A 25,289-nucleotide genomic window follows, 5' to 3' on the forward strand; every position below is an offset into this window, starting at 1 on the left:
CTAGAATATGACATATTTTCAGTAGTTTCACACTTTTTGGTTATGTACCAGGGGTCTAGTCCTGGGAAAAGAAGTGAGTGGACTCACTTGGAGAACTCCTGCGGCGCCAAAAAATGGGCGTGGTCAAGCACACCGTGGGCGTGGTCATGGGTGGGGCCAAATATACATGACCTTAGCAGTGATGTAAAAGGTCTGCCGAGGAAGTTTGAGCTCTGCCGTAGTGTATCCCCCAAAAATAGATGTAATCTGACAGCATTTCACCAAAAAGACACATAATCTGGTAGAAGTTCCTCCAAAATACAGATAATATGGAAGTGGTTCCCCCAAAATAGACAATGTGGCAGCAGCAGTTCCACCAACATACACAATTTGGAAGCAGTTCCCCAAAATACGCGAAACCTGGCAGCGGATCACCCAAAATACACGTAACACCCAAAGGACATATAATCTGGCAGTAGTGGTCCCCCAAACATACACAATCTGGCAGCAGTTCCCCAAAATACACGTAATCTGGCAGCAGCCGTTCCCCTAATATACACATAATCTGGCAGCTGTTCCCCAAAATACATAACAGCGGTTCCACAAAAATGCAGATAATCTGACAGCAGTTCCCCCAAAATAGGTACCCCCAGGTAGCCAGGTCTTTAGGTGTCCCCAGTATAAGTAGCCATGAGTATAGTAGTCCCCAGTATATGTAGCCAGAGGTATAGTTGCCTAGTATATGTAGCCAGGGGTATATGTGCCCAGTATATGTAGGCAGGGGTATATGTGCCCAGTATATGTAGCCAGGGGTATATATGCCCAGTATATGTAGGCAGGGGTATATGTGCCCAGTATATGTAGGCAGGGGTATATATGCCCAGTATATGTAGGCAGGGGTATATGTCCCCAGTATATGTAGGCAGGGATATATATGCCCAGTATATTTAGGCAGGGGTATATATGCCCAGTATATGTAGTCAGGGGTATATATGCCCAGTATATGCAGCCAGGGGTATATATGCCCAGTATATGCAGCCAAGGGTATATATGCCCAGTATATGTAGGCAGAGGTATATATGCCCAGTATATGTAGCCAGGGGTATATGTCCCCAGTATATGTAGGCAGGGGTTTATATATGCCCAGTATATGTAGTCAGGGGTATATATGCCCAGTATATGTAGTCAGGGGTATATATGCCCAGTATATGCAGCTAGGGGTATATATGCCCAGTATATGCAGCCAGGGGTATATATGCCCAGTATATGCAGCCAGGGGTATATATGCCCAGTATATGCAGTCAGGGGTATATATGCCCAGTATATGCAGCTAGGGGTATATATGCCAAGTATATGCAGCCAGGGGTATATATGCCCAGTATATGTAGGCAGGGGTATATGTGCCCAGGTAGCCAGGTGTGCCCCCACCCGGAGGGAGCAGAGCAGAGAAGGCGAGCTATGGGGACAGCGGGGATGGGCGGACATCTCCCCCCCCCATCCCTCACCTTCGTGTTCACCTTCCTGCCTCTCCCCTCCAGCGTTGTGAAGTGTCGGGCCCGGCGGCGAAAGTGGGCGGAGACTTTCCGCCTTCTTCCGGCCAATAGGGACGCTCCGCTCTGTGTGCGGCTAGAAGACCAGACTAGCCGCACACAGAGCGGAGCGTCCCTATTGGCCGGAAAAAGGCGGAAAGTCTCCGCCCACTTTCGCCGCCGGGCCCGACACTTCACAACGCTGGAGGGGAGAGGCAGGAAGGTGAGCACGAAGGTGAGGGATGGGGGGGGAGATGTCCGCCCATCCCCGCTGTCCCCATAGCTCGCCTTCTCTGCTCTGCTACCTCCACACAAGCCAGGGTGAACGGCGTTCACCCTGAAGATAAAGTGGGTGGACGCCGTTCACCCGCGTCCACGCAGGACTCGACCCCTGTATACTTCCACATGTGTTAATTCATAGTTTGGATGCCTTCAGTGTGAATCTAATCATGAAAATAAAGAAAACTCTTTGAATGAGAAGGTGTGTCCAAACTTTTGGTCTGTACTGTACATACAGTATATATTATCTAAATATATATATTTCTTCGTTTCTAAAAAAATTACCCTAATCCTCCACAAGATGGCAGCACAACACCATAAACCAGCAGCAGGATGCGATGGAGACAGAATAGACTCTCTGTTCACTGCTGAGGCTGTCTTTATGACAGAGGACGCCCAGCCACTCCTCCCAGGGTGCCCATAAGCAATATGGCCAACGGAGGAAGTAAGGGCAAGACGGAGGTAGGAGGAACTCTGCACACCGGAAGAAAGCTCCGGCTAGATCAATAAAGAATATACACTTGCGCGCGAGAAAGAAACACCACTCAGACACTCCTGCTGGAAACAAACAAGCTGCCCAGCTATCCTAAGCCCAGCAGCAGCTCATGATGTTTGCCACTCAAACAGAATCCGGAGAGGGGATGTAGCCATAAAGGTAGGAAAAATAGAAAGTCATGGAACTTATTTTAACCCTAGAAGTGGGCAACCTTATTTAAAGTAGAAAAGACACTAAAAGGTTTAAAAAAAATCAGGTGGTGGTGGACCAGCCAACCTAAAACAGACACGATGCTGTCGATTGAAGTCAACAATAATTTATTCACATACTTCACGACAAACTGCGACGCGTTTCACGGGCACAGATCCCGCTTCTTCAGGCATTAAACAATAGGAGTATCACACTACAAAATGACAGAGATAAAGACCATATCAGGGAGCTGCAAATGTATGGAAACGTCAATGTATACTTATAAAAATGGGAAGATAAAGAAGTGGTAGCGTATGGTATGATCTGGTGTATAATTTATTGCTCAGCAGGGGCGTCGCTAGCCCTATTTTGGGGGGGCCCGTGCCCCCAATCTGTCCTGGGGTGCCACGGATCTCCCGGCCGCCGCTGCCCCGCTCTGCCCTGCGGTCCCCGCTGCGCTGCCATTCAGACCTCGATCAGCGCCGGGCGACCAGATAGAGCGGGCGCTAGGACCTAGCAGACACCGCTGATATGCGGAAGTGACATCACTTCCGCATATTTGTGCCCGGCGCCCGCTGTATCTGGTCGGGTCGCCCGCTGATCCTGAGGTCTGAAGCAGCAAGGTAGGTGGGGTGGGGAGCGCGCCTGCCACTCACTCACTAACGGGGGTCCCTGCTGTCACTCACTCACTAACGGGGGTCCCTGCTGTCACTCACTCACTAACGGGGGTCCCTGCTGTCACTCACTCACTAACGGGGGTCCCTGCTGTCACTCACTCACTAACGGGGGTCCCTGCTGTCACTCACTACCCAACGGGGGTCCCTGCTGTCACTCACTCATGGGGGTCCCTGCTGTCACTCACTCACTAACGGGGGTCCCTGCTGTCACTCACTCACTAACGGGGGTCCCTGCTGTCACTCACTCACTAACGGGGGTCCCTGCTGTCACTCACTAACGGGGGTCCCTGCTGTCACTCACTACCCAACGGGGGTCCCTGCTGTCACTCACTATTTAACTGGGGGTCCCTGCTGTCACTCACTATCTAACTGGGGTCCCTGCTGTCACTCACTATCTAAACGGGGGTCCCTGCTGTCACTCACTATCTAAACGGGGGTCCCTGCTGTCACTCACTACCCAACTGGGGGTCCCTGCTGTCACTCACTACCCAACTGGGGGTCCCTGCTGTCACTCACTACCCAACTGGGGGTCCCTGCTGTCACTCACTACCCAACGGGGGGTCCCTGCTGTCACTCACTACCCAACGGGGGGTCCCTGCTGTCACTCACTACCCAACTGGGGGTCCCTGCTGTCACTCACTACCCAACTGGGGGTCCCTGCTGTCACTCACTACCCAACTGGGGGTCCCTGCTGTCACTCACTACCCAACTGGGGGTCCCTGCTGTCACTCACTACCCAACTGGGGGTCCCTGCTGTCACTCACTACCCAACTGGGGGTCCCTGCTGTCACTCACTAACGGGGGTCCCTGCTGTCACTCACTACCCAACTGGGGGTCCCTGCTGTCACTCACTACCCAACTGGGGGTCCCTGCTGTCACTCACTACCCAACTGGGGGTCCCTGTCACTACCTAACTGGAGGGAGCCTGTCACTGCCTACACTGGGGGGCTCCTGTCACTACCTAAACTGGGGTACTCCTGGCGCTACCTTAACTAGGGGGCACCTGTCGCTACCTAAACTATCCAGGCCAGCCAGCCCAGCATCACCACCAGCCAACCAGCCCAGAATCACTATCAAAAAGGCCACAGCATCGCCACCAGTCAGGCCAGCATTTACTTCAACCAGCCAAGCACAGCCCAGCATCACTGCCAGCCAACCGAGCCACAACATGGGCCACAACATCGGCCACAGCATCACCGCCAGCCAGGCCACAGCATCACTGCCAGGCCTTTCAGCTCACACATCATCCCCAATCCAGCCAAAAACAGTATTGCCAGGTACAGCAGCCAGTAGAGGAGAATTCAGAAGCCAGGTGAGAGGTGTCTACCATATTAAGGGGGCATTCTGCCTATTTATGTGAAATGCTGTCTATTTATGTGCCTCATGATTGCTGAATTTGTCTTGTTGAGGGCCTCAAGATTGCTGAATTTTTCTTGTTAGGTGCCTCAAGATTTGTTGGGGGCCTCATGATTGCTGACTTTGTCTTGTTGGGGGCCTCACGCTTGCTGACTTTGTCTTGTTAGGGGCCTCATGATTCCTGAATTTGTCTTGTTGGGGGCCTCATGATTTCTGAATTTGTCTTGTTGGGGGCCTCATGATTTCTGAATTTGTCTTGTTGGGGGCCTCATGATTTCTGAATTTGTCTTGATAGGGGCCTCATGATTGCTGAATTTGTCTTGTTGAGGGTCACATGATTGCTAACTGCGAGACTATGGGAAAAGCTGAATCATCATCATATGAGACAATAGGAGTAGGATGGATGAAATAGGTTATCTTTTCAGTTTTTCAACTTGGATTTTCCATAATGTTCTTGTATGAGTTAAAACGTTTGTATAGTATTTAGTTTAAATTGCTGTTGCCACTTTGCGATAGATAAGTGACTTGTGGGTTGCAGTTTGGGCCTCCAAAAAGTTCGCCACCACTGTCCTAATCTAATGTATGATTGGCCCCACCCATGGCCACACCCACTCACTGCATGGCCACGCCCATTTTTTTTGCTGCTGCGCGCGCCGCACATACCCCCCACCTAGTGCCCCCAGGTGCCACTGATCTCCAAGGACCCTAGGAACGCCCCTGTTGCTCAGTGTGTGGGGTGGTAAGAGATACAGTGATTGTGACTTATTAATAACACTAAATTGTATGGATGTATAGAATACCATACGCTACCACTTCTTTATCTTCCCATTTTTTATAAGTATACATTGACGTTTCCATACATTTGCAGCTCCCTGATATCGTCTTTATCTCTGTCATTTTGTAGTGTGATACTCCTATTTTTTAATGCCTGAAGAAGCGGGATCTGTGCCCGTGAAACGCGTCGCAGTTTGTCGTGGAGTATGTGAATAAATTATTGTTGACTTCAATCGACAGCATCGTGTCTGTTTTAGGTTGGCTGGTCCACCACCACCACCACCACCTGAATTTTTTTAAACCTTTTAGTGTCTTTTATCCTACTGGCGCCTCTGTAAATCGATTTATCCAGTTATCCACCCTTGGTGGAAGGGTGATACACCCTTATTTCCTTCTTTCACAGAGAGTGACATCTTAATCCTGAGTGGGGACAGGTCTATACTCCCCACCTGCCTATACAGTGGTTGCCTGAGCGGTAACCCATGTTTGTAAGTATAATACTTACTTGTCAATTTGTTCCTCCTGGGTTAATACCTACTACACTATATTGGGCTCTCACTTTGTCTGTTTATATTATTTAAAGGAGAGCCACACTCTACCTCAGCGACAGTGAAGCAGAGGAAACTTTTTCTCTGCCCACAGCACAAACAGAGCCACTTGAGGTATGCTAAAGCACATTTGGACAAGCCAGCTTCATTTTGGAATAAGGTGCTGTGGACTGATGAGTTATTTGGGCATAACGGGGCGTTATGCATGGAGGACAAATAACACAGCATTCCAAGAAAAACACCTGCTATCTACAGTAAAATATGGTGGTGGTTCCATCATGGTGTAGGGCTGTGTGGCCAGTGCAGGGACTGGGAATCTTGTCAAAGTTGAGGGACACATGGATTCCACTCAGTATCAGCAGATTCTGGAGACCAATGTCCAGGAATCAGTGACAAAGCTGATGCTGCACCGTGGCTGGATCTTTCAACAAGACAACGACCCTAAACACTGCTCAAAATCCACTAAGGCATTCATGCAGAGGAACAAGTACAACGTTCTGGAATGGCCATCTCAGTACCCAGACCTGAATATAATTGAAAATCTGTGGTGTGACTTAACCCTCCTGGCGGTTTATAACAATCCGCCAGGGGGCAGCAAAGCCGTTTTTTTTTTTTTTTTTCATGTAGCGAGACAATGTCTCGCTACATGATAGCCGCTACTTGGCGGCATCCCCCCAGCCCCTCCGATCGCGATCGGAGATCAGGAGATCCCGTTCAAAGAATGGGATCTCCTGAAGGGCTTCCCTAGTCGCCATGGCAACAGGGCGGGATGACGTCACCAACGTCCTCGACGTCGTGACATCAAAGGGGACTCCAATCCACCACTCAGCGCTGCCTGGCACTGATTGGCCAGGCAGCGCACGGGGTCTGGGGGGGGGGAGCGGCTGCGGCGCTACGGATAGCGGCGGATCGGCAGGTAGCGGCGGCGATCGGATTGCATACGCAGCTAGCAAAGTGCTAGCTGCGTGTAGCAAAAAAAAAAATTTATGCAAATCGGCCCAGCGGGGCCTGAGCGGTGTCTTCCGGGGGCATAGCCCGAGCTCAGCTCGGGCTTACAGCCAGGAAGGTTAAAGAGAGTTGTCCATGCTCGGAAGCCATCAAACCTGAATGAACTAGAGATGTTTTGTAAAGAGGAATGGTCCAAAATACATTCAACCAGAATCCAGACTATCATTGGAACCTACAAGAAGAGTTTAGAGGCTGTAATTTCTGCAAAAGGAGGGTCTACTAAAAAATTTTTTTTTTTGTGATACCCAAATTTATGTCCCTGCCTAATTTTGTTTAAACAGTTATTGCACACTTTCTGTGAATCCAGAAGAGTTCACCTTGCTACCTTTACTGGGAGGAAGAGGATGAAGGGAGAGCTCACTTGCTAACTTTACTGGGAGGGAGGGGGGGATGGGAGAGCTCACCTTGCTACCTTTACTGGGAGGGAGGGGGGATGGGAGAGCTCAACTTGCTACCTTTACTGGGAGGAAGAGGATGAAGGGAGAGCTCACTTGCTACCTTTACTGGGAGGGAGGGGGGGGGGGATGGGAGAGCTCATCTTGCTACCTTTACTGGGAGGGAGGGGGGATGGGAGAGCTCACCTTGCTACCTTTACTGGGAGGGAGGGGGGGATGGGAGAGCTCACCTTGCTACCTTTACTGGGAGGAAGAGGATGAAGGGAGAGCTCACTTGCTAACTTTACTGGGAGGGAGGGGGGGATGGGAGAGCTCACCTTGCTACCTTTACTGGGAGGGAGGGGGGATGGGAGAGCTCAACTTGCTACCTTTACTGGGAGGAAGAGGATGAAGGGAGAGCTCACTTGCTACCTTTACTGGGAGGGAGGGGGGGATGGGAGAGCTCACTTGCTAACTTTACTGGGAGGGAGGGGGGGATGGGAGAGCTCACCTTGCTACCTTTACTGGGAGGGAGGGGGGATGGGAGAGCTCACCTTGCTACCTTTACTGGGAGGAAGAGGATGAAGGGAGAGCTCACTTGCTACCTTTACTGGGAGGGAGGGGGGATGGGAGAGCTCACCTTGCTACCTTTACTGGGAGGGAGGGGGGATGGGAGAGCTCACCTTGCTACCTTTACTGGGAGGAAGAGGATGAAGGGAGAGCTCACCTTGATAACTTTACTGGGAGGGAGGGGGGGATGGGAGAGCTCACCTTGCTACCTTTACTGGGAGGGAGGGGGGATGGGAGAGCTCAACTTGCTACCTTTACTGGGAGGAAGAGGATGAAGGGAGAGCTCACTTGCTAACTTTACTGGGAGGGAGGGGGGATGGGAGAGCTCACCTTGCTACCTTTACTGGGAGGGAGGGGGGATGGGAGAGCTCACTTGCTACCTTTACTGGGAGGGAGGGGGGATGGGAGAGCTCACCTTGCTACCTTTACTGGGAGGGAGGGGGGATGGGAGAGCTCACCTTGCTACCTTTACTGGGAGGGAGGGGGGGATGGGAGAGCTCACCTTGCTACCTTTACTGGGAGGGAGGGGGGATGGGAGAGCTCACCTTGCTACCTTTACTGGGGTGTGCACTGTGTTGTTAAACAAATATGTTTATGAATATGTTGCCACGGAATATGTTGGTGCTTTATAAATCAATAATAATCATAATATTGCTGCTTAATTATTTTATCTTGAGGCAACTTGCTGTTTTATTCATTGACAGCCTGGCCCCTACTTAAGTATTGTATCTGCAGGTACGTTACTGTTTTTTTACCTGGAGGCATGTGATTACTTAAAATGGATCCGAAACCAAGCAAGGATGTCTGCATTTTTGTGCTGGTGGACATATTTTGGGGGCATTAAACCCTTTAAATAGCTTTTTTAAAATTATATTATATATATTATATAAAAACCTTATAAAAATATTAAGCCACGCCCCCAGCGCATTTAACGCCGCAGCATTTAGTCCTGGGAAGCAAAGGGTCATGGGATCTAATTATAGGCAGGAGGAGGCAGAGGCAGCGATTCAAGTCTGGAGCTGCTGAACTCACGCGATACTAGCGTGAGCAGCACAGTGGTGATTCTAGGGGGAGTGACACCCGGACACAGTGTAATGAGGATGCAGGGAGGGGGGGTCCAACCTCACTTCTCCATCACTCACCATGGACCCCCCTCGTGTCAGAGCGCAGCGTGTAGTCTCCATCAGCTCTGCTCCCATCCCTCCCTCACCATGGCCCCCTCCTCTGCTTGTGTGTGTGTGTGTGTGTATCAGAGCGCAGCGTGTCTCTTACCAGCTCTGCTTCACTGCTCCTGAACGTTTCCTCTGTGTTGAATCCGTGCAGGCAGAAATTATGGTACACTGTCCAGCCAGCAGCTGGCCGCTCTCTGCCTTCTCTCCCTGCATGTCTGTGTAAACACGCGACATGCAGAGAATAGGAAGTGGTGAGAGCTGCTGGCTGGACGGTGTACCATAATTTCTGCCCACACGGATTCAACACAGAGGGAACGTCCAGGAGCAGCGCTGATAAGAGACGTTGCGCTTTGTGTCTCTCTCTCACCTCTCTCTGCCACCCTTTCCTTGCCTGCTGACCCCCTCTCTGCCACCTGTCCCTGTCTGCCATCCTCCCCTCCCTTTTCGGGGCCCCCTCTGCCACCTTCCCTCTCCTGTCACCCCTTTACCCCCCCCTCCCCTCCTGTCTCTTCTCTGCCATTCTCCCCAGCTCACACTGAGCATGCATGGGATTTAAGAGGAGAGGGGCGTGGCATTATCACAGGTTGAGGTGTGGAGATGCATAGCTAATTACCTGTGTAGTGATTACAAGCCTAACATGGCAGCTCTCATTGTATCACAGGAAGAAATGTTCATATATTGTTTAAGCTGTATGCAGCTACATTTACTGTGTAAACCATCTAAACTTTAGATAAGATACAAAGACAAGTTACTTGTTAGAGTTAGTTTTTCACCTCAGATCCGCTTTAAAGAACAACTGAAGTGAGAAGAATATGGAGGCTGCCATATGTATTTCCTTTTAATCAATACCAGTTGTCTGGCTGTCCTGCTGATCTATTTGGTTGCAGTAATGCCTGAATAACACCAGAAACAAGCATGAATCTAATCTTGTCATATCTGAGAATGTCAGAAACGCCTGATATGCTGCATGCTTATTCGGGGTCTATGGCTAAAAGTATTAGATCAGCAGGATAGTCAGGCAACTGGTATTGCTTAAAAATAAATAAATATGGCAGCCTCCACATACCTCTTGCTACAGTTGCCTTTTAATTCTCTTATCTGGGATATCACTACTTTTTTTTCTTTGGCATCTAGCTACTGTATTATTTTATCTGGAGGCATGTGACTACTAATATCCTTCATCTATAGACATGGGAATATGTAATTGTTTAATCTGGGAGCATGTGGATACTTCATTATTGTATCTAGGGAAACTATGGCAACCTAATGTTTGTATCCAGGGGGGTGTAGTGGCTATTCAATTGTGTGTATAAATTGTTGTGTGTTGGGGGGTGGGGGGGGGGATTTTCTATTGGTCAGGTCAGGGGCAGCTGGTGATGGTGATATCCTTGGGCAGCAAACAGTACAAATAATAATTTATGAACCACCCTTAGGGAAAGGTTCATCTTAAATGTTTTTGTAAATGTGATTTCCTGTAATCCTGGGGCTGCATCTGCTAACTACACTGGAGGGGGAGCACTTTGGACTCTTTGCCTCTAGTGCTGCGGAACCTTGTTCAGGCCCTGCACACAGCTGACTAAGGAGGTGAGGAGTATTCTGGGAGGCCATATGACATTATTATTGGTCTTTCTATACAGAGTTTTCCTCCTGTGAAGTCTGGTGATCAGGTGACCATCACAGTGCCTCCACCTCACTCCCTGATGAGGGGCACAACAAGCAAAAGATTCTAGAAGTCATCAGAAAAATGATGGAGCTGCTGACAGGAGAGGTGAGAGGTGCTGGGAATTATGGGATATTATCCAATAACAGCAAGGGGTGTGTCTGGGTGTTGACTGTTTTATTATTTGTCTCAGGTTCCTAAAAGGTGTCAGAATGTCACTGTCTGTTCCTCCATGGAGGAGTGTCAGTATAGAGATGGACAAAAGGACCTCTACAAGGACAGCATGTTGGAGAATCATCAGCCCCACATATCACCAGGTAAGAGGAGACTTTCATGTCTTGTAAAGAAGAGTTCAGACCTAGATCCCCTTCATCATTTGACAAACACATGGAGACAATGTATTCAGTCAGTGTCTGTGTTTCCTACAGATGGATCCAGTAACAGAAACCCACCAGAGAGAAGTACAGGTCATCTTTATTCCCAGGATTATACACAGGAAGATCACACCATCCCTCACCATTATCAGGTAAGTGAGACTGAGGGTCCATAGAGACTCCAAACCATGACACATTCTTTTCTCCTGCTTATTCTGTTGTTTGTGTTCACATTTTTAATTATCTCTTACTTTGGCCACTTAGGATGGAGAACTTGTAAATGGAAGTGCTGTGGTTAAAGAGGAAGAAGAAACATATGTGAGGGGTGATCAGCAGTCTATGGAGAAGTGTGACATGATGAGGACAAGTAAAGAGAAAGAAGAAGAAACATATGTGAAGAGTGATCAGCAGTCTATGGAGGAGGGTGACATGATTAAGACAAGTAAAGAGGAAGAAGAAGAGACATATGTCAGGAATGATAAGCTGTGTATAGAGGATGGTGACATGATGAGGACAAGTAAAGAGGAAGAAGATGATATGTATGTGAGGAGTGATCAGCAGTCTATGGAGGAGGGTGACGTGATGAGGACAATTAAAGAGGAAGAAGATGAGGCATATGTGAGGAGTGATCAGAAGTGTGCAGAAAAGGATGAAATGAGGACAATTAAAGAGGAAGAAGAGACCTATGTGAGGAGTGATCAGCAGTATATGGAGGAGGGTGGCATGATGAAGACAATTAAAGAGGAAGAAGATGAGGCATATGTGAGGAGTGATCAGAAGTGTGCAGAAAAGGATGAAATGAGGACAATTAAAGAGGAAGAAGAAGAGACTTATGTGAGGAGTGATCAGCAGTCTATGGAGGAGGGTGACGTGATGAGGACAATTAAAGAGGAAGAAGATGAGGCATATGTGAGGAGTGATCAGAAGTGTGCAGAAAAGGATGAAATGAGGACAATTAAAGAGGAAGAAGAAGAGACATATGTGAGGAGTGATCAGCAGTCTATGGAGGAGGGTGACATGATGGGGACAATTAAAGAGGAAGAAGAAGACACATATGTGAGGGGTGATCAGCAGTCTACGGAGGAGGGTGACATGATGGGGACAAGTAAAGAGGAAGAAGAGGAGACATATGTGAGGGGTGATCAGCAGTCTATGGAGGAGGGTGGCATGATGAGAACAATTAAAGATGAGGAAGAGGAAAGTTATCTGAGGTGTGATCAGCAGTGTACAGAGGAGAGGGATAGGATGACGACTATTAAAGAGGAAGAAGAAGAGACATATGTGAGGTGTGATCTGCAGTCTGTGGAGGAGGGTGACATGAAGACAAGTAAAGTGGAAGAAGAGACATATGTGAGGTGTGATCAGCAGTGTACAGAGGAGGTGGATATGATGACGACTATTAAAGAGGAAGAAGAGAAGTATGTGAGGAGTGATCAGCAGTCTGTAGAGGAGGAGGACATAATGGGGACAAGTAAAGAGGAGGACAATGTTACAGAGGGCAGAACAGGTGAGTAATCAGCAGTACATGTAGAATAATGTGTATCTGTATAGTGGTAGCAGGAAAAAAGGGCGCCGGCTGAGGGTGGACAAAAATGCAATTATCGTTAATACGGAGAAAAAAGCAGAAAAAAGGGTGCAGCGATAAATATTAACATCATTAGAACATTACAGTTTTCGAAGTATGTTTCGTTTTAGAAGCTTGTAATGTTATAGTTTTTGTCATATTATTTTGTTTCTATGTACAGGTTTTACGTTTTCAAAGATATTGTTTGTGTAAAAGGGTGTTCCTGCAGAGTAAGTGGTTAGGGTTGGGCACCACCAGGGGGAGTGGTTAGGGTTAGGTACCACCCGGGCGGCAGTTAGTTTTAGGCACCACCGGGGGGGGGGGGGGGAGTGTTAGGGTTATGCACCACTGGGGGGGGGTGTTGGTTAGGGATAGGCACCACCAGGGGAGTGGTTAGTTTTAGGCACCATCAGGGGATTGTTCCGTGTTGAGAGTAGGGTTGGGTTAAGCAGTATTATTGAATTACCTAACGATATTTAACGTTAATATCTTTTAGTTATTATTTCCCATCTGTTTTTACAACAGTATTTATCGTTAAGCAAGTTTGACAACGATGTTTATCGTTATCAGATTTCATTATCCACCGGCGCCATTTCGTGATCCAGCCGGGCCCTTTTTATGCTGCGCCCTTTTTTCATGCACGCTGTATTGCTGTTATGACTGTGTCACTGCTCACAAACTGCCCATATTAGGAGTTAGTGATGAATGGACATACAATCTGTTCACAAATTTATGGCGAAAATTCACGAACTGACTTTTTTTTTGGCAAGCTCCGTAGACTTTAATTGCAAGGGAACTTCTGAAACTTTCAGGGCATCTCTGCAGCCAAAATTTCTTTTAAAAAGGTGTTAAAAGTGTACCAAAACACAGACAGTGGCATGAGGTAGGAGGATCAACTGTGAAATGGTGGCAAAAAAAAAGTATTTTGCGCAAACGCTTTTTTAATGGTTATTTTTAAAGTTCAATGGCCGACAACTTTAGCAGTTAATAGCAAAGCCCCCATACAAGCTAGAAACACCAAATTGCAAGGTATGTTAAGGAGGACAGTGGGAACAACAGATTTTTTTTTTTCCAAAAGGACCTTGTAGTTTTTTGAGAAAATTGATGTTAAAGGGAACCTAAACTGAGAAGGATATGGATTTTTCCTTTTAAAATAATACCAGTTGCCTGACTCTCCTGCTGATCCTGTGTCTCTAATACTTTTAGCCACAGCCCCTCAACAAGCATGCAGATCAGGTGCTCTGACTGAAGTCTGACTGGATTAGCGGCATGCTTGTTTCAGGTCTGTGATTCAGCCACTACTGCAGTCACAGAGATCAGCAGGACTGCCAGGCAACTGGTATTGGTTAAACAGAAACATGCACATGCCTCTGTTTAGGTTCCCTTTAAAGTTAGAGGAAACAAAGTCTATATTTAGATGCAATAAAATGACAAATAATGTATTAACATGTATATACATTTATTTTATATGTAAAGATGTGGGGAATAAAAAAGAAATGACGTGAAGTTCACCCTTCCAAGCCTTTTTAACCACTTGTCCACCATGCAGGTTGGGATAACCAGAATGCAGAGTCCCGGCTGCGTGGAGCTTCGCACCCTGACTATACCAGCCGGCATGGTCCATGGTATGGGGGGGGGGGGGCTCTGGAGGAGAGGGGAGGCCAAGCCGCCTCCTTTCCCCCAGAGCCCTTTTCCAATCCATGGACAAGGGCCTCTTCCCCACCTCCAGTGCCCCAGTAGGAGGTGGGGCTGACAACGCCCTGGGGGGTTCCGCCAGATGCCAGACCCCTCCCCAGGAGAAATGAGAATAGTGGTACTTAATACCCCTTACCCATTTCTACAAAGGGTTAAATGAAGTAAAAACATGACAATGGAAAAATTATTTTATGAATCTAAATTAGCCATGAATACTCACCTTTTAAAAAAATGTTCCCACACCAACATCCTCAGAAATGTCCCACGCCAATATCCTCTGTTAAATGGATTGAAGAATTGAAGATCTCCACGTTCACGTTGCCACACATGACCACTCCCCACCGCAGCTCTAACTATACTAAGTATATCTAGAGCTAAAAGCATCTTTAAATTTTCCTCCAAGGCTCCCCGTTGGTCTATTACCAGACCAATGGGAATCTGGAGGATTCACATTGGTCCGTTAATAGACCAATGGGGAGCCCTGAAAGGAAATTTAAAGATGCTTTAAGGTCTACTACACTTAGTATAGCTAGAGCTTTGTCCCCCCCCCCACGTGGCTCCTGCTCTCCTCCCACCACACTTATCGCGCCCACCTATGCCGGCACCCTGGAGCACCCACAACACCCTGATTTCAGGGTGCCAGCATGGGTGGGCGCAATAGGTGCGGTGGGTGGGGAGGAGAGCAGGAGTCGCAATAGTAGACCAATGGGAAGCCTTGGAGGGAAATTTAAAGAGAATCTGTACTCTAAAATTCTTACAATAAAAAGCATACCATTCTATTCATTATGTTCTCCTGGGCCCCTCTGTGCTGTTTCTGCCACTCCCTGCTGCAATCCTGGCTTGTATTTGCAAGGTTTAGGCAGTGTTTACAAACAAAAGACATAGCTGCTCACACAGAGCCTGGAGGGGGCGTGGAGAGGGTGTGTATAGCTTCTGCCTATAACAGCAGACAGCACATTCCTGCCTGAGCCCGACAAAGCCGTCAGAGGAAAAAAGATTTAGATTATATAACAGAGATAATACAGCCACTGTGCAACAGACCACATTAGAACAGGTATAGGAACTTATAGGATAGAAGACATAAGGCTGAAAATGTTGTTAGTCTCTTTAAAGATGTTTTGGGCTCTAGCAATACTTTTATATAGCTAGAGCTGTATCAGGAAGCGGTGGCGGGTGTGCAGAGATCTTCAATCAAGTTAACAGAGGATATTGGTGTGGGACTTTATGAGGATATTGGCATGCAAACATTTTTTTAAAGGTAAGTATTCATTGTTAATTTAGAATATTAAAATACTTTTTTCATTGTTTTGTTTTTATTTTACTTAATCTTTGGTGGGGATAGTAAGGGGTACTTTGAACTACGTACTAAGAAAAAAATTGATGAGTCATACTCTTGAAGGTTGTGTTTGCCTCATCGCTTAACCACTTCCTGTGCCTATGACATGAATATAATGCCTGGTACACACTATGAGATTTTCTGGCAGATTTACTGTCAGATCGATTATTTCCAACATGTCCGATCTCATTTCCGACTAGTTTCCGTTCACTTTTATTGGAAATTGATCGGAAAACCCTTAGAAATCAGATCGGACATGTTGGAAATAATCGATCTGACAGTAAATCTGCCAGAAAATCTCATAGTGTGTACCAGGCATTATATTCATGTCATAGGCACAGGAAGTGGTTAAGCGATGAGGCAAACACAACCTTCAAGAGTATGACTCATCAATTTTTTTCTTAGTACATAGTTGAGTCATACTCTTGAAGGTTGTGTTTGCCTCATCGCTTAACCACTTCCTGTGCCTATGACATGAATATAATGCCTGGTACACACTATGAGATTTTCTGGCAGATTTACTGTCAGATCGATTATTTCCAACATGTCCGATCTGATTTCCAAGGGTTTTCCGATCAATTTCCAATAAAAGTGAACGGAAACTAGTCGGAAATGAGATCGGACATGTTGGAAATAATCGATCTGACAGTAAATCTGCCAGAAAATCTCATAGTGTGTACCTAGCAATTAGTCTTTGCACGCTCCTCCCTACAAAATCTTAGATAACACTGTTTATTTATCTCTGAGCTGATAAAAACTCGATAGAGTTGAAAAGGAATGACCGCAAATCCCTCTCCTTCCCCCAGGGAATTCAATAGCAGAGTTAATTAGTTAACAAGTGTAAAATACACATTCCTGGAGAAGACAGTAGCAGATTGTATACATTACTTAATTGTTACATATAATACATTATCAAAACAAATGAACTGTTTAAAAAAAACAGAAGGGATACACAAATAAATTGTGTGCGTTTAATGTACAATAGAACTGTTTACATTAAAGCTACAATGTATGAAAGTGGATAAATTGTGTATTATTTCACTTTTTCCTTATTTTCCTTTTAAAATGCATAGAAAATAAGGTAATTACTAACAACACATATCAGCCACAAAAAGCCTAATTTGTCCTGAAAAAACAATATATAGATCATTTAGTTGTGATAATTATTGATGAAGTTATTGCCAAAGTAATCAGAACTGAACTGTGAAAATGACCAGGGTAGGAAAGTGGTTAAAGAGAGCCAGAGGCGTGCTCAAAAAAGGAAAAAAAAAACTAGGCTAACTGATACGGGGGGCTGAGCGGATCAGATGGCCGCATAAAAACGCCGCTCCCCGCCGCTAATGTGGGCCGCAGTGGTCCACTTTCACTTTTGTGACCTCTGGGTCACAATGCTGCACTGAGAGATTGTGTGTCTCTCATAGCGTGCAGGGAGGCGGGGGAGCGGCAGGGGGTGCAGCCAGGGAGAGAGACCTGCCCAATGGCAGCTCTGGAAACCCAGCAGGAACGCCCCTGGTGGGAGTTTTGAACAGGGAATTCCTCTTCCATGTTTACCTCTGGGTTCCCGACATCTTGTCACTAAACTCAGGGGGGCTATAGGGCAGAGGCGGTTTGGGGACACAGAATCATGTCATTAGGCAGAGGGCATGCCTCTGTCCCTTCTGCCCTCCGAAGATCCACCTTCGAGTACTCTTTAAAGTGAACCTGAACTGAGTTAAATTTAAAATAAACACATGATGTACCTCCAAATTAATGTTTCTGTAACGATTGTGGAACTTTCTCCGTGATCAGCGCACAACGCGTGCGCTGACACGGCGGAAATCCTCCACAAGCGTATATTTGCAGGCACCCAGCAAAAGGTGCTACGCACCTGCAGAGGGAAATTCCTGTCGGCAGATGGCGCTGGGGAGTGCAGAGGAACCAATCCTCTGTACCTCCACAAGTGCCAGACAGGAATTGTACGAAGCGCAGAACGCAATCGCAAGAGAGGCGATTGCAAATGAGATTGAGCAAAGGGACAGGTTGTATGTGTGTGCGCCAATCCAGTCGCCACCCCGCGACCGCGCACACACAACAGCAGATATGAAATAGGAACGCGATCGCGAGAGGTGCGATCGCCAGACGTGACACAAGGCAGATCAGAATAGAATACGAGGGTAGCAAAGGCACAGCAAATAATACAATAAGGAGATACGGAAAATAACAAACGCTAGCTAACCGCGAACACCGCACTCATTCGCAACAGTGCACGCGGTTATGTGCGGTCTCCACGTGATAAGCACAATAGAGACAAGCACGCCTAACTAACCATCGACAGACAAACATGAAACAGAGGACGCGAGCGCTTGCTTAACGGTTACCTCACCGAGCCTCCAGCAAGCGTAGCAGACAAGACAGACACACGAAAACAGGGACAAGCGAGAGATAGGATCCACAGCACTAGCGAAAAGTGGCTAGCGCGATCCAGGTACAGAGTAGCAGAACAGAAGGATCCCCAGCGCTAGCGAAAAGTAGCTAGCGCGATCCCAGGAGACCGAACAGAAGAGATAGCTGGTAGCAACCGCTGCACCAGCTATACTCCAAGAACAGAGATCAGAACCATTTCCTGTCGACCACCTTTGGGACAGGACAATGGCAACAGGCAAGACAAGACAGAACAGGCAATACAGATAATACAACCTGACTGGGCTAGAAGGGGAGCCTAAAGCAACCCCCAGGAATTAACTATACTAGATAGCAATGGCTGACACTCCAGCAGTGTCCATCAGGAACAGACCATGGAAAGGAAATGACCAGCAAAGCCTTCTGGGAAACCTAAAGTTCTTATAGTGCCAGTCATCAAAGAAGGCAGGTAGGGGATTTGCATAACGAATGTATGCAAATTCCCCAGCAAGAGAACAGACCAGAAATTTGCAATGGAAAGACAGGTCTCTGTTCCAGAGACCTGCAGCCCACAGACTAGAGGAATGGACAAACAGCTGTCTGCCTGTGCAGCCAGCTGAGCGGATCATCACAGTACCCCCTCCTCTAGGGATGGATTCCAGACATCCCTCAAAACTGGTATCATCACAAAACTGTAACTGAAGACTCATGAAGGTCGGGACAACCCGACAAGGCCCAATTCCAGAGTCAGTCCATCCGAAACCGACCTCATCGGAAGCAGAAGCCACCGAAACATGCCCATCAGCACTACAAGTCTCAGCATAACACCCATCAGGACTGTGGACACCAGAGAAGAAGCCATCGACACCCTCCAGACAATACCCACCACCTTCCAAGGAGCGTCCAAGAATACCAAACCTGCCGCAATACCTGTTCGAAGTGTCCCTTACAACACCAAAGCCATTGCTGATCGTATTCAGGGCTCCAAGCAAAACCTTTCCCGGAATCTCCCAGAACGCCTTGAAGCTCCGCAGAGATCCCAAGAAGCCAGAACGCTCACCAGGCTCACATGGAGAACCACCAAGAACCCCTATGGAACCTATGATCATTCCAGACTCAAAATTAGCAGGACACCCATCAAGATCAGGACTTTCAGGGACCACTTCTGGGCATGCAAGCAGGCAGGCTATATCAGAACATGTCTCCACTGAGGAAGCATCTGAGTACGCTGGTAACCGAGGCACACTTGGGCTTTCTGGGTCACAGAACACATCGGGGTACACTAGTACAGGAGAAACCTCAGGACACGTCGGGGAACTGCCAACCTCAGAGTCCGACACGACAAGACCAAAACCAGTACCGGGCAGAAAATCATCACGAGTAAAAGTCACAGGTACTGGTCTTTCAAAAGAAGACTCGGACTCAAATTCAGAATTTTCTGTAACTGTAATATCATTGACTACACATGAATGAAGCTCCACAAGAGCTGCAAAAGTAGTCAGCAAGGCAGCAATGCCTACTGAAGTGGGCAACACCTCAGAAGGACCTGGGGGGCAGGAGACATCTCCTACAAGTTCTGCACCCTTTGGGAGGAACTCGGAGACCTTCAGATCATCAAACAAGACCTCAGGAACATCATTTTTCAAGTTGTCTAAGAAGGATTCTGTACTATCCATATTACAGGGCAAAACTGGAACTTTATTTTGAGAACAAGGCAGATGTCCCAGGGAAGGTTCCACCATAAACTGAGACTGAATTTCATCATCATGAGTGGAACGTACAGGAATATTTACTGGACCACACACTGACTCCCTAACTTTAATCTCGCTGCACCCAGAACTCTGCGTAGTAGTCAAACTAGCTTGCAACTCCAAAACTGCAGAAAGACAGGTAAAAATAGCAGCAATACCTAGACGAGCCTCTAGGGGCAGGGCAGGAGATATTGTACAAGGCAATATTGACTCATCCAGAGTACTGGGTGGAGAGTCAATACTTCAGAATCAGACTCGCAAATGTCAATGCAAGTGGACATCATGCCTTCATTCATGGTACAGGGCAGGTTCAGAGAAAGCTTCTCTGGACAAGGCAAAGAAGCTTCAGCATCAGATTCGCAAAACCGAAGCGCTGTCTCACTCTTAGATTCGGCTAACAATGTCGAATCCGAGGAGTCAGAACGCAAAATTTGCGGATCCAAGATCGCTTTAGGTTGCGAAACTGACGCTTCCATATCGCAAACCTCCGCGATCTGCGGAGCAGACTGCAAGGCATCTAGGACAGAAACACTGGAGCAACTGTCATCAGGCAACAGGCCTGCACAGGTGCGAACAGAATAAGACATAGATTCATTTGCAAAAGAAGTGGCGACAACAACAGGAGAAACTTTATTAGACACATCAATAATTTTCTTAAAGTTGCATAACTTAGGAATTTTCCCCATGGCAGGCTCACAAACGGACGATCTTAGAGAACCTGAGGGAAAAAATCTGTCTTCCTTAGACACAGGACCACACAGACCTTTTGCAGCCATACGTGCGGTGGCGACATCAGACCGCACTGGTTCAACTTCCACACAAGCAACTGCTCTGAACGACTTGCACTCAGACTTCAAACACTCAGTTGCTTTGGGAAAGGGAATGCATTCAAAACTCACTTTCTTTAAATCCAGAGGATTGGAACAATCGTCCGCTGACAATGTGTTTTTAGCAGATTGAAGCGCATGTAGTTCATCCAAAATCATTCTCCACACGTCAAACAGCGGAGTCACAAAGTCAGAGATACATTCACCAGTCTTGATTAAAGTGCATGCAGACTCAATGCACGCATACAAAACTGCTTCGTTTTTAGAAAGGTAATGATTGTAAAACGATCTCCAATCACATTCCAATTCATAGACCAGGAGCTCGATCTCCCATTTCTCAAACGGGGGCTCCCATGCACTCTTAACAAAGGATGAACAATCATAGTGCACACAGTCTACAGATGGAACTGGAGCAGGAACAGAACGGGAATCTTTTACCTCTTTATTGGGATCAATTAATTGGTGTGTGTGTAATTCATCCAAAATGATCTGCCACACATACATCACCAGATCCACAACACACTCGTCACATTCATCAGAATCAAAAGGCACACAGAGTCAAGACAATCGTTCAGGACATCCGCGCTTTTTGCGATGTAAAAATCGCAAAAGGCTTTCCAATCCAAATCAAATTCTTCCACCAAGGCCCCGATTTCCCATGAGGCAAATGGCGGTTCGAACAACCCAGTATCTAAATAATCTCCATATGGGTGGGGATCAGGAACGATTACAGATTTTTTAACTGCTTTAATATAGTGTGCGATCCTCAGGGCCGGATTTACCATAAGGCACACTAGGCACGTGCCTACAGGCGCCTTATGCGGGACAGGCGGCTCACTCCCCGCTTCAAACAACTCTCTCCTCCTCTCCCGCTTTTCTCCCTTCCCTGTAATAACTAGAAGCCGCCGCTCCGCTCAGCTTCTGCCGCCACCCTCCTCGGGTGTGCGCTGTTTAGAGATGCCGGGGCGGAAGGAGTAAAAGAAGACCAGGAAGTAGCTGTTCTGGCGGTGCGGGAGATTCATTAGCAGCTTCCAGCTGCTATTCTATTGCAGCAAGCAGAAGGACGCCTAGACACCAACCCAGGACAAAGCGCCCCCCTGCCGACAGGCTTGCCCCCTGCTGTGATGGCAACTGGACTTGTCCTCCGTTGCGGTTACCTCCATGTTTGCAGGGAAGCACTCCTCGCAGCCCCAGCCAGAAGAGAAACATACACAGGCAGACAGCTTGATACACGCTGGCCCGGCTGCACGTGCTGCTGGAGTGACCAGACGTGTTCGCAGCAGAGATCTTCAATCAGTGCAAGGAGGGGGGCAGCCCCTAGCCCAGCCGCATTCCTAGCAGAGAGGTCACCAAACAGCTGGCTAAACTACTGTTTCCCTCTGGATGTCGGAGTACAACCCTCACAGCCACAACTTCAAGGTGATCCCTGCTCATTGTCCTACTTCACTGCTCTGTCCTTCATTCCCATCATCCTCATCCTTCACTGCTCTTTCCTCCTCATTTCCTTCATATTCCTGATTCACCTCTCTTTCCTCATCATCATCATCATCCTTCACTGCTCTGTCCTCCTGCTACACTGTTCTTTCTTCCTCATCCTCTTGCTTCACTGCTCTGGCCTCCTCATCCTCCTTCTTCACTGTTCTGCCCTCTTCATCCTCCTGCTTCATTGCTCTGGCCTCCTCATCCTCCTGCTTCATTGCTCTGGCCTCCTCATCTTCCTGCTTCATTGCTCTCTCCTCTTCATCCGCCAGCTTCACTGCTCTGTCCTCTTCATCTTTCACTGATCTGTCCTCCTCATCCTTCACTTCTCTGTGCTCCTCATCCTCCAGCTTCACTGCTCTGTCCTCCTCATCTTTCACAGACCTGTCCTCCTCATCCTTCACTTCTTTGTCCTCCTCATCCACAAGCTGCACTGCTCTGTCCTCCTCATCCTTCACTTCTCTGTCCTCCTCATCCTTCACTTCTCTGTCCTCCTTATCCTTCACTTCTCTGTCCTCCTTATCCTTCACTTCTCTGTCCTCTTTATCCTTCACTTCTCTGTCCTCCTCATCCGCCAGCTTCACTGCTCTGTCCTCCTCATCCGCCAGCTTCACTGCTCTGTCCTCCTCATCCGCCAGCTTCACTGCTCTGTCCTCCTTATCTTTCACTGATCTGTCCTCCTCATCTTTCACTGATCTGTCCTCCTCATCTTTCACTGATCTGTCCTCCTCATCTTTCACTGATCTGTCCTCCTCATCCTTCACTGCTCTGTCCTCATCCTTCACTGCTCTGTCCTCCTCATCCTTCACTGCTCTGTCCTCCTCATCCTTCACTGCTCTGTCCTCTTCATCCTTCACTGCTCTGTCCTCCTCATCATTTACTTCTCTGTCCGCCTCATCCTTCAGCTTTACTGTTCTGTGCTCCTCATCCACCAGCTTCTCTGCTCTGTTCTCCTCGTCCTCAACCTCACTGCTCTGTTCTTCTCGTCCTCAACTTCACTGCTCCGTGCTCCTCCTACTTCACTGCTCTGTCCTCTATCCCTGCCTCACCTTGCTGATCTCAAGCGCTTACACCATAAGGGCCCATTTCCATTGGTGCCAAATTCGGCACAAATCTGCAGCGTTTCCCCGCAGGAGAGAGGGGCGGTGAAACGCTTTCTATTTTCTTAATGTCATTGTCGTCCAGATTGCACAATTATGTGAATCTGGATAGCATGCTGCAGCATGCACCTGAAACCCTATTGCCATGGCACGGCTTAATGATTCAGGCTGCGTATTTGCAGCACAATGGGAGCTGAGCCGACTCGGATATGGCCGTGGCTCCTAGTGGAAACCAATCCTTAAAAAAATATTTTAAATTTGAATCCCTGCATCATGTCACTAGCTGACACTCTAATCATCTAAGATCCTAAACAGTAGATCTTACACTCTAATCATCTTTAGTGACATGACACAATGATTAGAGTGTAAAATTTTAAACATTGTTAGTGACATGATGCAAGGATTAGAGTTCAGAATATTTTTTACTTGGGGGTGTGGCCTTTGTTCAGGGGCGGAGCTTAGGGCGCCAGAACGCCTGTGCCTACAGGCTCCTGAGTTGTAAATCCGGCCCTGGCGATCCTACCTATAGCAGGATCCACATAAGCTTTGGATTGGGGCAAAAAACCTGGAAACTGATCAACAGATGCATTATAAACATCATTATCATACTGCATGGTTTTGCCCATTTCAGACTTGACAGAAATAATCTCTCTATCTGTGGTTGCCATGGGCAACGGATCTTTCCGCTGGGAAGCCTTCCTAGATCTTTTACGTTTAGACTTAGAGGCTTTGGATGGCTGCTTTATGGATGAAAGAGTAGATGGAACAGCTGATTGAGCTGCTGACAACAACTCATTAAGGGGGTATGGTAATTGAGGTAATCTCAGCCAATTGTGAATTAAAAAGGCCAAGAATTCCAGGGGTCTTTGACTCAGGGTGGTATGATCTAACACATCATAACCCCACATTGACATTTCGCCCCCCAACAGAATGTAGACCATTTGGGGGGCCCAGGTAGACACTGGGGTGCATTGGAATTCAGGGTTCGCTAACAGTTTCGTACACTCAGACAAAAATTCGTCTGCTGATTCAGGTTCAAGTTTTTTAAATGTACAAGAGCCATATTCGACAAAATCGTACAAGTCGGAAACTCCGTCTACACTGGGGTTTTGGGTTGGGCTGGTCATTCTGTAACGATTGTGGAACTTTCTCCGTGATCAGCGCACAACGCGTGCGCTGACACGGCGGAAATCCTCCACAAGCGTATATTTGCAGGCACCCAGCAAAAGGTGCTACGCACCTGTAGAGGGAAATTCCTGTCGGCAGATGGCGCTGGGGAGTGCAGAGGAACCAATCCTCTGTACCTCCACAAGTGCCAGACAGGAATTGTACGAAGCGTAGAACGCAATCGCAAGAGAGGCGATTGCAAATGAGATTGAGCAAAGGGACAGGTTGTATGTGTGTGCGCCAATCCAGTCGCCACCCCGCGACCGCGCACACACAACAGCAGATATGAAATAGGAACGCGATCGCGAGAGGTGCGATCGCCAGACGTGACACAAGGCAGATCAGAATAGAATACGAGGGTAGCAAAGGCACAGCAAATAATACAATAAGGAGATACGGAAAATAACAAACGCTAGCTAACCGCGAACACCGCACTCATTCGCAACAGTGCACGCGGTTATGCGCGGTCTCCACGTGATAAGCACAATAGAGACAAGCACGCCTAACTAACCATCGACAGACAAACATGAAACAGAGGACGCGAGCGCTTGCTTAACGGTTACCTCACCGAGCCTCCAGCAAGCGTAGCAGACAAGACAGACACACGAAAACAGGGACAAGCGAGAGATAGGATCCACAGCACTAGCGAAAAGTGGCTAGCGCGATCCAGGTACAGAGTAGCAGAACAGAAGGATCCCCAGCACTAGCGAAAAGTAGCTAGCGCGATCCCAGGAGACAGAACAGAAGAGATAGCTGGTAGCAACCGCTGCACCAGCTATACTCCAAGAACAGAGATCAGAACCATTTCCTGTCGACCACCTTTGGGACAGGACAATGGCAACAGGCAAGACAAGACAGAACAGGCAATACAGATAATACAACCTGACTGGGCTAGAAGGGGAGCCTAAAGCAACCCCCAGGAATTAACTATACTAGATAGCAATGGCTGACACTCCAGCAGTGTCCATCAGGAACAGACCATGGAAAGGAAATGACCAGCAAAGCC

The 25,289-nt window shown here is 47.7% G+C and overlaps 1 protein-coding gene across 1 annotated transcript in view; it reads left to right on the forward strand.

Moving 5' to 3' along the window:
* Nucleotides 1-25,289, forward strand: part of LOC137536986 (uncharacterized) — a 136,712-nt gene that overhangs the window by 49,190 nt on the left and 62,233 nt on the right. Inside the window, 6 exon segments of the mRNA XM_068259149.1 lie at nucleotides 10,589-10,654; nucleotides 10,657-10,719; nucleotides 10,805-10,928; nucleotides 11,040-11,137; nucleotides 11,250-12,492; nucleotides 12,766-12,779. Coding sequence (XP_068115250.1) covers nucleotides 10,589-10,654; nucleotides 10,657-10,719; nucleotides 10,805-10,928; nucleotides 11,040-11,137; nucleotides 11,250-12,492; nucleotides 12,766-12,779 — 1,608 coding nt within the window.

Source organism: Hyperolius riggenbachi, chromosome 10 (assembly GCF_040937935.1).
Source record: "Hyperolius riggenbachi isolate aHypRig1 chromosome 10, aHypRig1.pri, whole genome shotgun sequence".
NCBI lineage: Eukaryota > Metazoa > Chordata > Amphibia > Anura > Hyperoliidae > Hyperolius > Hyperolius riggenbachi.